Genomic DNA, 13,393 nt, shown 5'->3' on the forward strand with positions numbered 1-13,393 from the left:
AAAGTAGCGTAGCTTGCGGTTCAAAGGTTGGAAAACAAGTACTGCACTACAGCCCAGATCAAACAAGAAGTCTGCCAGTTGACTGAGCGTAATTTAACCTTCTGGCTGCTGTGATACTGCACATGCATGACGAATTGACCGAAACTGGGGACGATTTCTGGCATGATGGATTGACTGAACAAGAAGCAGAGGACGAAGACTTATCTTCCGAAAAAAGAATGCAAACAAAAAGACTGGCATGATATATACCACTGCACTGCCTTTATTTGTTTCCTTGGAAAATTCATAAAAATGGTATCCGTCATAGCGCACTCACCACACCCTTTCCTCCTTTTTTGCCGAGGGGAACAAGCCATCTCTTCGTGAAGAAAATGGCAAATTCCACGGAAACATACACGGTACTTTGTCCTCAGATAGAGTAGATTCTTAACCAGATCAATGGACGGCAAGCAGAGATTGAGACACGTTACAATGAGGAAGCTGGATGGATCAAATCGCCAAAAACTGAATCACAGGTGTCAGGTGAGTCGAAGAACAAGCTCCCTGAAGAAGTTTGCTACGACACGCGGTGCCAACAACAAACCGACCTTCTAGATCCGTTGCTCAACCAATCCGGGAGAAACGCATAATAAATCCGTTGATCGTATAACACGTAGCCGGATATCACTGCAAACTCTACATCGATTCGTCGATCTGTCCCGACATTTTCTGATACAGCGAATTCAGACAGATAGTTTGACATTGCACGAACAGTATAACAACACGTCAAAAGCTAATGCCTCCAGTTTCTCATTCAAATCTACATGAACTAAATGGAAATTGCTAGTAGTACCTGAACATAATACAATTAAAAAACCTGAGGAAAGTCATAACCACCGCTTGCTATGTCCAAAACCTCCCGTTCATCGCCGGGACGGCTGCCTCGGGGGCCGCGCGCGCGGTGCGCAGCGGAGCACCACCGGCCAATGCGCGCCGCCGCCTGTCACTCCTTTATCCGGAGCCAGCGGCCGAGCTGCGTCGGGTTGACGATGCCGGGGATCCGGGGACCGCCCGCCATCAGAAGCCTCGACGCCTCGGCGTATCTCATCGCCGGCTCGGGTGCGGGCGTGGGCGTGGGCGCGGGGAGCGCCGTGGCGGGCTCCTTCCGGCTCGGCGCGGCCGGCCTCTCCCCGAGGAGCGTGCCGAACCTGAGGTACTCGTGCGCCAAGTACCCAGCGAGGAGCTTGCTGCTTCCGCCCTGGGGCGACGGCGGGGGCGGCATAGGAGGCTTGGCGGCGAACCGAGACAGGGGAAACGGCTTGCGCAGCTCTGTTTTCCCGGGCAGCGCCGGGAACAGCGCCTTCTGCTGCTGCTGCTCTGAGGTGGATGAATACTCGCGCTCCTTCCGCTTCCCGAGCGGCGCTTCCATCCTCCCGCAGATCGACGTCCCGACGGGCAGCGGCGGGACGGGATCGCCGATAGCGGCAGGGAGGGACCAGGAAAATACGAAGGGGAAAAAGGAAACTTGTTTAAAAAGCGTGAGCAGAAGAAGAGCTGTGGGTTCGGTGGGACCCACTAGAAGATAGCACAAAGCCGTAGAATCGCAGGGCGAGCGAAACGGAGAACGGTGGAAAAGGCGAGGAGGGGAGAGATTCCTTATACGAATGGAAGGGGCCGTGGGGAGAGGGAGGTGGGGGTCTATTTATACTGCAAGGCAGTCGAGAATGCCATCGGTTACGCTGTGAATCACAATAATGCCATCCGGTGGTTGCCTGGGGCAGCCGCTTTTGGGTTTTTTGTTGAAGGTCCACGTAGGTGATGTGTCAACCTATTTAATGAAGAAAAAAAATATGATATCTTAATTTAGATACAACTCTTAGCGCTAAATTCAAGAAAAAATTTAACTTCTCTCATAAAACATAATAAATGAGACCTTGTTTAGATACAACACTAAGATACAAATCATTGAAGGAGTTGTATCTAAACATGTATTTAATGCATATGATACAGTTTAAGATATGATGAATTGGGAGTGCCCTAAGATGATGGTTCGCGGCCGAGAAAAAGCGTCGCGACTTAAGTTTGGCATTGATGTTTGTTTTAGTCCATAAAACTATAAATTTATACTCTCTCCATCCGTCCTAACTTTGGCTAAATAGTAGATACACATGTGTCTAAACGGGTTTTACTGTTTAGGTACATGTATATCTAGATAACGTTGCAACAGTTAATATGAGGCAGAGGGAGTATATTATATAAATTTGTCAAGCGGGTTTACTTTTAGTCCAGATCCGCGTTCACTACACGCATATATGCGAGGTAGATGGAAAGGTGTGGTTGCTGATGATATAGTGAAAAGGCCTCGTGAAGCAGGGCATATTCCAACCTAAGTCTTTTTCTCTATAACGCAACAAGAGAAGCTCATACGGTTGTTTTGACATGTTGCACACCGTCGACACGGTTCAAGGCGGTGGTTGACTTCGCTGCGGCTCTTGGTCTTTCTCGATGCATACCCGCATGGGTCCTTGTCCTAGTCAGCACACCTACGTGGAAAAAAACAATCTGAATAAGGATTGGACTAAAGTAAACCTACATGGCAAGTTTAGTGTATAAAATTAACCATTTATAAGCGTGTGGACTAAAGTGAAAACTGTTGCGAAGTTTAAGTACTAGTTGTGTACATAGTTGCTCTAAATAAAGTTTTGTAGTATGATGTATAATACAATTCTATAATCATCGAGGAACCTGTATTTACCCATTTGGATTTAGTTGAGTTGAAAACGGAATTTCTGTTAGATGTGTGTGGTGTGTAGCATCCTAAGTCACACACTGCACGTGTATATATGTTACCACGCCCATGGATGAATTTGCCTTTTTGTTCCTTCACTTGTAAATTGAATTTTAGTTTGGAACTTTGTAGAATTATATGTGGAACTTGTGCCAGCGTACGATTTTCTAAAGAAAAAAAATCATGATTGTTCGGTAGTTCTACCATGAGTGCGTCTAAAGAATAACCAAGCAAGAAAGTTAAATCCGTGAGGAAGTAGGCCTGGTCGGTGATCAGGCGGAATTTTTATTTTGATTTTATTTAATTCACAGAAGTGATTGCTAATTATGGTTATTTGGTTGATGACAGTATGTGGCCACTAGTTAGGTTGGGTCCCTGTTTTGGTTCAATTTATTTATGATTGATTTCATTGATGCTGAGGGATCAGTCGGTGACATAGATCATTTGGTAGCCGTGGATCGTTGGTTGCAGAACATCTGATCCGTCATAACTTGCGTTTTTAAAAGCACTTTAGATATATACATATGTATATATCTCCATTCAATTATAAGATATATATTAGGCTTTTTTTGGCAATAAGACATTTTAGGTTTCTTTGATACAAATCTTTGGCTAAGAATTAATTTATTAATATATGATCTATATGACATGGAATTTGTATTATTTTTCTTCCGATCCAAATTAATTATTACAGGCATGTATCTAGACACCTTTCAATGTGTACGTACATATGTATTTAGACAAAAAAATTATTATTAGTTTGGATTGGAATGAGTACTATATTTGTTTTTAAAAGCAGGCAATAATAATTGTGTTTTCGTACCTTTTATGCCATCTATTAATGATGAGTAATTTTTGTTCAAAATACTACGAGACCCGAAGATGGCAGGAGATGCGGTGCCTAAATTGTGATTCCCGGAGTGGCACAGGGGCAGAGCAGGGATTTCGCATGTGCTCCCAGCGCCCGTGCATCCCCAATCCAGTGCGCTGGCTAGGGTTTCCTCTCACCGGCTCCTCCAATCTTCCTCCTGCACCGCCTCCTCTGCCGTGAGATGCAGCTCCGCCGCCGTCACCATCCGCGAGTGCCTCATCCACGAGCCCCTCCGCCGTCCCCCGCCTGCTCTCAATCCACTCGCTCGTAACCGGTGCCGTCAACGGTATGATGGCCTGGTCACGAGAGTTCTCCGCCGCCACCTCCTTCCACGCCCTTCTTCGTCGTGTGCGGCGGCGGGTACGCGTGGGGAGGCTGCCGCATCGCCTATCGATTGGATCTGGGGTGCCGCTCCTCTCCCAATCACCAAAGCGACGGATCCGAGCGCCGACCCACGCCGTGGGTCATCATCGTCAACCTCACGTGAGGTCGCCATCAGGTTCTTCGACCAGCAGCGCACGGCAGTTCCATCGTGCCCCGACTTGATCTGGCAATGGGCTGAAAACCAACTAGCCCCATACCCAAGCCAATCCCACGGGATTCAGAAGGGAGAAGCCAGACCGCACCAAAACCAAATGTTACTTTCCACAATACAATCTTGACCTAACCATACTTAGTTTCCAACCAAACCAATTGTGTGGATGGTTTGAAATAGTTATATTGTTTCAACCCGATTCCCAGGCACAGTGAGCTTGGCGCACTAGAGCGGCTCTGCTTTGCCTACTGCTCCTGGCTAATATTTGCCATGCCATCAAATTAGTACAGTACATAAGCTCTTGTGCAATTTGGTGCCAATTTTCTGAATCACAAAACATATAATTCGAATGGTTCATGTTATAAAACATATGAAATAAAATGTAAGCACATTGTCCTCGGAGATAATACACATACACTCTGTTCAAGTACTTGCTGAAAATGTTGAGTCAAGCCATATTCAGAACTGCACATGTCTTAATAAACGTAGCACTAACAAAATATGGCTTGAGGGACAGGTTCCTGAAGCATCTTGACATAAACATCTTGATGAGTGATGACGACTAAGCAAATTTTGTGTCCTGTCATGTACTACATTCCTCCTGCATTAGAGGTTTTACTTCTCTATCAAATCGAGTTTATAAATGGGAGTATGTAACCTGTGAAGGAATTCTAATAAGCTAATTAGTTGTGCATCCTTATAATAAGGATCCTTATGACCATAATTATATTTTCTCTGCCCATGGTTTCATTGGCATACATTTCTGGAATATCAAAAAAGTTAAATTAACTCCAGTCATATCAAAAGTTCAAAACTCATCAACCAACAATTAAAATGCTAGACATGCACATCCAAGAATCGAGAACAAAACTATGCATCATGTAACGGCGATGGAGGTAATATGGAGTGTACTACTGTTTGTTTTCACATCAAAACAGATTAAAAATTTCTATAGGAAATTTCTGTTGATTGACGATCTATATAACATTTGAGATTTGCATACATAGTGATTCAGATAGGCTTCACTGATAAGGTTCCGATTTTGCATATATTCATATAACTAGAAGCTATATGCATAAACTTTTCATGCTAGATGCAATATTTTATAGAATTTCTGATTGGCTTCTGCACCTAGCCAATATCTCTTCAGGCTCAAATAATTATCTCTCACAGATAATCATAGACTAATTGGATGTGTTGTTGTTTAAACTACTCTATGAAAAAAAAAGCACCCATGTGGAATATTGACAACTCAGAATTTTGAGCTGTGCTGATGGAATTATTTATTCCAGCACGAATGCATGTAGCCTGTACATGTACTCCTATTATTTTCTTTTATTTCGGCTGGTGATGCCCTCTTGAGTACCAACAACTTAGAATTTTGTGTTCTGTTGATGGAATTATTTATTTCATCATAAATGTTTGTAGACTGTACATGTCTTATTTTGTTTTTATTTCAGTTTGTTATGTTTTCTAATTCACTGTGTCGGAGTTATATCTTCGTCTGCCATTTGCATTTACAGATACTGTAAATTCGTCTACTTGTAGGTTCGTGTGATATCAAACATTAATATACTAAGTGATATTCAAGGATTTACAGCCTCCCGTTTTGCAAGCTGTATGTTAGAGGAAACTAATAAGTGTTTATATGCAGATAGCTTGGGACAATATTTGATTAAATGTGCAAAGAACAAATATTACCGGCCAGTTTAAACCGGAGTTGTTTTTTCTCCACCATTTTCCTTTTGATTAATTGTGCAGCAACACAATTATTAGTAAGATATCAACAGTTTTTTAATTAAAAATCAAGTTTTGTAATCATGTCCAGTAAAGAATTAAGTAGCACACGGCCCATCAACCAATATATGTGAGCACCTGCTTATGCTGAACATTTATCTTGAATATGAGTACAAGACTATGGTAAGAACAAACACAAAAATGCTTACGATCTTAAACAGGTCAAAAAATGGATCATGTGCAGCTGCTAAAATCTTGAACAGGACAAAAATTGCACCATGGGCCGCTGCTGAAGATCTTGAAGAGGGACAAAAAATTAATCAAGATCTTTATTTCAATCCAGATCTTCAACATGGTGAGAACAAAAAAAACATGGAGTATCCAGTGAAAACCTTGTTTGAGTGCAAACTTTCTTTCTGAACAATTGGATTGAAAACGTGAGGCTCGGATCAAAGGTGGGATTCAACCTAAAAAAAATAAAATGCAATTTTGCACAACACCCCCTGCTTTTATCCTCCACTCGGTAAAAAACGATTCCCGAGTAAAAAAAAGAAAATCCTTGCCTCAGACTCTCAGTGCAGCCATGGAGCTTCCAATCACCGTCGATACCTTTCCACCGTGCCGTCGTGCTGCACTGCCGCGGACAGACGCGGTGGCCCGCTGCCTGTGTCGATCTACCGTGCTAGCCGCCGTCCGTGCTGCATGGCCGCCGCCGGACGTGGTTCCCCACCTGCCCCGGCCCGTGCCTGCCGGCATCGGAACGTCGGGTGGCAGTGTGGAGCGCGCCAAGATCTGCGAAACGTCCGCACTATGGTCTGTTCATCTGGATTCCGGTGGCTGCAGCTTGCAGGTGAGGCCCTGCAGAAGGACCGGTTCGGCCTTGCCTTCGTCCCCTTCTTTGTGTGGAAGCAGGGCCGTCGTCGCCGCTGGCTCGTGGGCCCGCGTCACCGCCGCCGGCTCATGGGGACAGGGTCGCGGTCGCATGGCCTCCGATTCGAGGGTTGGGGCGCTGGCGTCGGCCTCCAGATCTAGTGGGGAATGAGGAAGACGAAATAATTTGGGCTCTCAAATTGTTTCTCTTTTTTTAGGTCGATGGTGCGGCGACACAGGCAACGCGATGTGGGGAAAGTTTTGCATGTATGGTTACCAAGCTGGGACCTAGGTTAAGAGCAGGGGTGTTGTGCAAAATTGCGTTTAAGTGTTTGGGTTGATTCCCACCTTTGATCTGAGCCACACGTTTCCAATCCGATGGCTGTTTGGGCCTAAGCTACTGCTCCTTCCGTTCCATAATTTTTGTCTCAAATTTGTTCAAAAATGAATGTATCTATTTTTAAAAAGTGTCTAGATACATGTAAATCCTAAACCCTTCTAGTTAGATTGAATGGCAAAAATTTCTCATTTTATTTCCTTTTTATGAATGCGATAAAGTCGTAATATAATAAGTTTGTTGACTTTACTTCGATTTAGAATAGCGCACTTAGTTTAATTTCAAAAAAGAATTTGAGGATTCCACTTTTGTTTCGGTGCAGTAGAATTGCTAGCAAATTTAGAATTTCATTGTAGAATCATAAAATAAAATAAATGCCCTTTTAAATACATGCCAATCTAGTTATCCGCCTCTCCATGTATCCCTACTTTTCTTTTAGCGTAATTTCACTTGGGTGGGTCAAGATAGTCCGCTTATACTCTATATCAGAGCAAATTATATCAGAGCAAATTTCCTTACTGTTCCTAAATAGAACAACGGAACATTTCACGTCTGCCCGTTGCACTTTCCACGAACTAGCGGAGCAGATGAGCAAGAACGTCAGCAAAACAAGGTTGACGTCCGGCCTGACGAACACTTCCAAAGAGATCTTATTTTAGGCTCCTTTGGATAGCCAGATTATGATGAAGAAGCCATTTTCTCTCGCATCATCGCGTGCGAAGATCTCGATGTCCGCGTACAGGGCCCTCTCTTCCCTTATCCTGAATTAATAAACAGCTCCACCAAAGACCATTTCACCGGAGATTCTGGCTTCACCCGTGCAGCCAGAGCCAAGAAGGTCGCTGCTCTGGCTCGTATCCGGCCGACGTAGACTTGCCCGCGTCGCCTCAAAGTACCGTAGGCTCCTGCAAGTTATCAATCGTCAATCAGATCACTCCCAGAGGTGTTCGTTTAACCAGAAACACGTTTGACCCCACCAAGTCAGCTGAAGAAATTCAAGAGTTCCTCCGCCTCGATGCTGCCCGCCGCCTCCCGTGCGACCTCCATCATCCGCCGCCGCCTCCTCCCTGCCTCCCAGCGGCCGCCGCCTCGAGCGAGGGCCGGCGCCCCTCCGCCCCCACGAGCCGTCTCTCACTTCCCCACCTCTGCTGGAACTGTGGGGGAGAGGGAGCCATGGCGCTTGCCTGCGGCGTGTTCCACGCCCTCGAGCTTCTTTCCCACCGTGTCGCCGCCGGCTTCTCCCGCGCCTTGCCGCCTCCCCCTTCCATCGCCGCCGTTCGTGAGTCGTCCAGCGCCTCTGCCCCGCCAAGTTTGCGGCCCGTCCCCTCCTCGGCTACTTGGCTTCGATGATGGGGTGCTTCGGCGAGGTCGGATCGGATACAGAGTTAGTTCGTCGGTGAGTAACCTGGGTTTCTCCTAGCTATGCTCTACTCTGTTTTTGTAGAAGATAATTAGAACGAAAACTCCTGATAAAGTGTTAAGGTGCTCTATTTTTCTTATGTTCAGCCTGTACTCGGAATATATTTCCCCCAATCTAAGCACATTTCGTCAAAACATACCTAGTGACCATACAACGTGAAAAATGACATACTCCCATTCTTCACATTCCTTTCCATTTTAAAACAAAGTGTTTTTGTGTTTCTCTTTAACAGTTCACCAAATTTTGCAGTTCGGTACTACGAGGGTAGGACTCCGAAGTTTGACCAGCACTTCCTCTTCAAGCAATGTCACATATAACCATAGGTGCTCCAATACATATTCGACTTCTTGTGCTACTAAGCCAGAAGTTCTAGCAAGTGAAACACCATCGTCAGATATGCTTGTTGATTCATTTGGGAGGTTTCATAATTACTTGAGAATCTCCTTGACCGAGCGTTGTAATCTGAGATGCCAATATTGTATGCCTGCTGAAGGAGTCGAGCTCACACCAAAGTCAGAGCTTCTGTCACATGATGAGATAATTCGAGTTGCCAATCTTTTTGTTACGTCTGGTGTGGACAAGATCCGGTTAACTGGTGGAGAACCAACCGTTAGAAAAGATCTAGAAGATATCTGTTTGCATCTATCTGATCTAAAGGGACTGAAAACTCTTGCTATGACCACAAATGGGATTGTTCTTTCCAAGAAGCTCCCTAGGCTGAAAGAATGTGGTCTCAATGCTTTAAATATTAGCTTGGACACATTAATCCCTGCAAAGTTTGAGTTTATGACAAGGCGTAAAGGGCACTCAAAGGTCATGGAATCAATTGATACTGCCATAGAACTTGGATATGATCCTGTGAAGGTATAAAGTTTTTTGCATAACTAAAATTATTTCAGTCCCTCCTGTTCGAAGATTACTTGAAGAATGGAGATATATCATACTGTACATAGATTCGTTGACTTACTTTTTGGCATCCTTTTTATGTTGCCAGGTGAACTGTGTTGTGATGCGTGGAATGAATGATGATGAAATCTGTGATTTCGTTGAATTGACTAAACACAAGCCTATTAATATTAGATTTATCGAGTTCATGCCATTTGATGGTAATGTTTGGAATGTCAAGAAACTGGTCCCTTATGCAGAGGTGCTGGATAAAGTGGTAAGTATGACCTCTAAAGTTAACTTTCTTTGCACATGACACCACCATATTCACCCTCCAGCAAGTAGCTGTGGCATTATATACTTAGTAGCAGTTGTTTTTTTCTGCTATGTTTAACTATTTGTGGTACAAATTATCTTTTCTACACTCATATATCAGCGTCAACACTTTAATGGCGTAGAGAGACTTCAAGATCACCCTTCAGACACCGCAAAGAATTTCAAGATTGATGGTCATGTTGGAACAATTTCATTTATTACATCCATGACAGAGCATTTCTGTGCTGGTTGCAATAGATTGCGACTATTGGCAGATGGCAATTTCAAAGTGTGCTTGTTTGGCCCCTCGGAGGTATGTTGACCTGCTTGCTTTGTCAATGAGTTGACTTGTATTGCTGTCCTAGTTCTCTGTGCACATGTTTTCCTTGGAATTTTTATTCAAGAAAATTGCTAATAGCATTACTCTTTTGTGTTTTAGTGAACAAACCCAACAACTAATTATGAGTTCAACACGCCTAATAGTTCCTGGTCACTGTTTTACCTGAATTGCACTGTTTTGAGCATCAAACAGAACTTGTTTTAGTGCCACCCAAATTTCAGACAGTTCCGATAGCAACTTGCCTTCCTGGTTTTGGATCCATCATTGAAAGATGACCTGTGTATTTAATAGTTAAAGTTAATTTTGTATTTTTGATTTCATGGGAATCTAGACATCGATGATGTTCCAAACACTGCTTTTAAGTAAATATGCATAACTTAATCTGTTTCGGTGTGTGATAATCCAATTTGATACTTATATAGGTGCTACAGTACAGTTTTCCTATGCAATTGTCGATCTATTCTAACCTTGACCCAACTGAGAGATATCCTAGAGAATTAAGGATGTTTCTGATGTTTCAAACACGGCAACTTTCTTTTGTATAGAATAGAAACATCATTTGATCTAAACATGGTCCAGATAAGAGATTGGACTGGCCTCACTCATGTGCTCAAGTGTGTCGTGTCTTGGGTCTGAAAGTGAAAGATGAGTTAGGGTCATAGAGGCAGGTTCTGTGATGAGTCATTTACAAAGCTATGGTATAAAAATCATCCTTCAGTGGTTCAATGCAGCATTCTAGAAATGGATTGTTATTCCATGTCTATATTTAAGAAGTTAAATCTTCCTCTGCATTTATATTTCTTATATGCGTCGACTATAATGAACATAAGAGATGTGGATCTTCGAAAGAAAAATGAGTACAAGTATCCTGAATTCTCCAGGTGAGCTTGAGAGAGCCCATTCATTCTGGTGTTGATGATGCCGGGCTGAAGGAAATAATCAGTGCTGCGGTATGTGGGGAAATTACTTTGTTGTTATCTTCTGTACGAAAGAATGTATGTTTTCCTTTTTCCTTTTGCCAAATTGTGAACTTGCATAGCCTATTTCTGACCATTCATTTCCTGAAAGGAAAATATAAAAATGTTTCTTGGTCTTTTTGTCTTTCTTAGATGAATTGTTCCATTGCATGTCACTTGGTAGAAAGTTCCAAGTTTGCTTTTCTTGGAGGAAGTATAACCGCCTTGTTTTCCAGAACCGAACCAATACTGTTCTTTGTAAGTTCTAGAGTCTTTTGTCAACACAAACCTCCCAATCCAAGCATTAACCATTGGAATATATTCATTTTGGCTTCTATTGCGTGCTCCAAACACCAGAGTTGAATAATTTGACAAACATGAACTCACAAAGAAACAATTTCATGAAAGTACTCATTTTTGTGGTCTCCGTTATCTCTTTTTTCGAACCGGGCTAGCTCCATTTTTGTCTTTGTTGTTGTCAACAAAAAAAAAACATCCAGGTCTTGTTTTTGAATCTTGATTGGCATCATAAGAAAACACCACAGTAGCTGTAGAAGTTCCTGGATTCTTGGTGGTAATAGATCCGAGCTGGCCAATTTTTAGGCTTCATTGAATATTATGTTCTTTGGTAGGGAAATTCTGTTGATGCTTAATGGCCACCTTCCTGTGTGCAGGTTAAAAGGAAGAAAGCTAAACATGCTGGGATGTTTGATATTGCCAAGACAGCAAATAGACCTATGATACATATTGGTGGCTGAGGTATCCTCTAAGCACCTTTTCTACTTTCGAAATCACAGCTGGTTTTCTCGAAAAAGATAGGTATTATAAGCACCTTTTCCTACTTTTGATGGAAAAAGATTATTGGCAAGATAGGTAATTATGCAAACAAGAATAAATCACAGCTGATTTTCTGGTTCTCAAAACTTTTAGACTATATCACAACCAACTGCTACTTGCCTGTTAATCACGGACTAAAGTTGTTGTGACTTTTCTCTTCTTTATTAGGAATCTACTAGAGTGCACATGTAACTTTAATCCATGGTTTTGAATTATTGTTAGCTTGGCTGAACATACTGGTGATTCTTTTCAACGCTTTTATAAAAGTATGCATTCAAAATCTTGCAATTGCTTTGCCACGTATTGCTTAAAAAGTTTAGCTGCAATATTCAAAATGTGAGACTGGTTAATGCAGGACTGTGGGCCCAGTGGTATTCATGCGTATCTTTCGCTTGTCTCATATCAGGATCCCGACTGAATTCCTTCTCCACTGGGTGACGACTAAGATGAAGTTTCATATTGCTTTTATTTCCTGACAAAGGTTACACGTTTTAGGTACAAAAAGGAGCCAATTTAAAGGCAATACAGTTGTCAAAATATAGTCCTATACTTACAGAGCAGCATTTCAGAACCTCAGACTATTCAGTCTTTACGTGTTTATACTTTTCACTACATGCGACAGACCAAGGTGTCTCTGTTGTATATTGTATCCTCAAGATGCCAATGTTTGTAAACTTGTATACCATTCTTTTTGTAAGCTGCTACTATGGAATGGGGAAATTGATCATATGCCACTCCATAAATTCCCAGAATGTAATCAATCAATTAATTTCTATTCTATGGATTGAATTAATACACGGTATAATGGTTAAGATGACTGTATAAAGCAAGTGTTCCATAAGGAGGGAATTTCTAACTTCTACGTGAGGTTGTACCACAAATTTGCTGGGAACATCGCCAAATGCTGGCAGTACTTTCACCACCTATGAGAAATAGTCGACTCATGTACCACAAATCAACTCCTGCCAATCTTCATCGAGCTTGCAGTGCTGAATCAGACAATCTTTGACGTGACTGGCAGTTATAGTTGGTGATCATGGTTGCATTGTCATTTGTTCACTTTTGAAGAAAAGGTAGGCTTGTTAACAACAGGTTTTGGTATAAGAGATGGACAAACTCGGAGATTTATGCTCGGGCGGTGAGAGTGCTTGTCATGTGGCTATGTAGTCGAACTTGGGTAAACCACACCCATTTTGATTATTATTTTGAGCGAAAAATAATAACTCAAAATGGGTCCGGTTTACCCTTTGATTGCCTTGGGTTTGGTTTCTGTACTTAAAGCAACTCTAGCAGTTACAGAACCCGACCGATCCGAACTAACAATCGAATACCAGAATACGAAAACAGATACTGAATACGAAATTCGGTTTCTGTACCGATCCGAACTAACCGAGTTCGGATCAACCGGTTTCTGTACTTAAAGCAACTCTGTAATTCGGTACCGTCGGAGTTTCGGCAAAACAAATACTGAATACGAAAACTGAAAAACACAGAAATTTGAAATTTCGCGCAAAATTTATATG

General features: G+C 42.6%; 2 protein-coding genes across 7 annotated transcripts; one reads left to right on the forward strand and one right to left on the reverse strand.

The window, feature by feature from the left end:
* Positions 1-620: 620 nt before the first annotated feature.
* Positions 621-1,659, reverse strand: LOC100846594 (poly(U)-specific endoribonuclease homolog). Its single transcript, XM_024458896.1, has one exon. The coding sequence runs from the start codon at positions 1,406-1,408 to the stop codon at positions 983-985; it is 426 nt and encodes a 141-aa protein (XP_024314664.1). The 5' UTR covers positions 1,409-1,659; the 3' UTR covers positions 621-982.
* A 6,203-nt stretch (positions 1,660-7,862) lies between these two features.
* On the forward strand, positions 7,863-12,672 carry LOC100846904 (GTP 3',8-cyclase, mitochondrial). Of its 6 annotated transcripts, none has more exons than XM_024458894.1 (8): positions 7,863-8,513; positions 8,787-9,401; positions 9,532-9,699; positions 9,859-10,050; positions 10,959-11,072; positions 11,187-11,291; positions 11,708-11,792; positions 12,277-12,672. In XM_024458894.1, the coding sequence occupies exons 1-7, from the start codon at positions 8,133-8,135 to the stop codon at positions 11,789-11,791; spliced, it is 1,659 nt and encodes a 552-aa protein (XP_024314662.1). In that variant the 5' UTR covers positions 7,863-8,132; the 3' UTR covers position 11,792; positions 12,277-12,672. The 6 variants fall into 6 exon arrangements, 5 of the variants coding, with proteins under 5 accessions (XP_024314662.1, XP_010231383.2, XP_024314663.1 ...); XM_010233081.3 differs by having other exon boundaries at positions 7,868-8,513; positions 12,226-12,672; XM_024458895.1 differs by having other exon boundaries at positions 7,872-8,513; positions 10,959-11,027; positions 12,226-12,672.
* The last annotated feature ends 721 nt before the right edge of the window (positions 12,673-13,393 follow it).

This window comes from Brachypodium distachyon, chromosome 2 (assembly GCF_000005505.3).
Source record: "Brachypodium distachyon strain Bd21 chromosome 2, Brachypodium_distachyon_v3.0, whole genome shotgun sequence".
NCBI lineage: Eukaryota > Viridiplantae > Streptophyta > Magnoliopsida > Poales > Poaceae > Brachypodium > Brachypodium distachyon.

What these genes read in the sequence shown, in the direction of transcription:
- LOC100846594 (XM_024458896.1), bottom strand. Translation starts at nt 1,408, where the DNA reads ATGGAAGCGCCGCTCGGGAAGCGGAAGGAGCGCGAGTATTCATCCACC.
- LOC100846904 (XM_024458894.1), top strand. Translation starts at nt 8,133, where the DNA reads ATGCTGCCCGCCGCCTCCCGTGCGACCTCCATCATCCGCCGCCGCCTC. An exon ending in GATACAGAGTTAGTTCGTCG is followed by an intron (nt 8,514 to 8,786) that starts GTGAGTAACCTG and finishes CAAATTTTGCAG; the next exon opens with TTCGGTACTACGAGGGTAGG. An exon ending in CCGAACCAATACTGTTCTTT is followed by an intron (nt 11,292 to 11,707) that starts GTAAGTTCTAGA and finishes TCCTGTGTGCAG; the next exon opens with GTTAAAAGGAAGAAAGCTAA.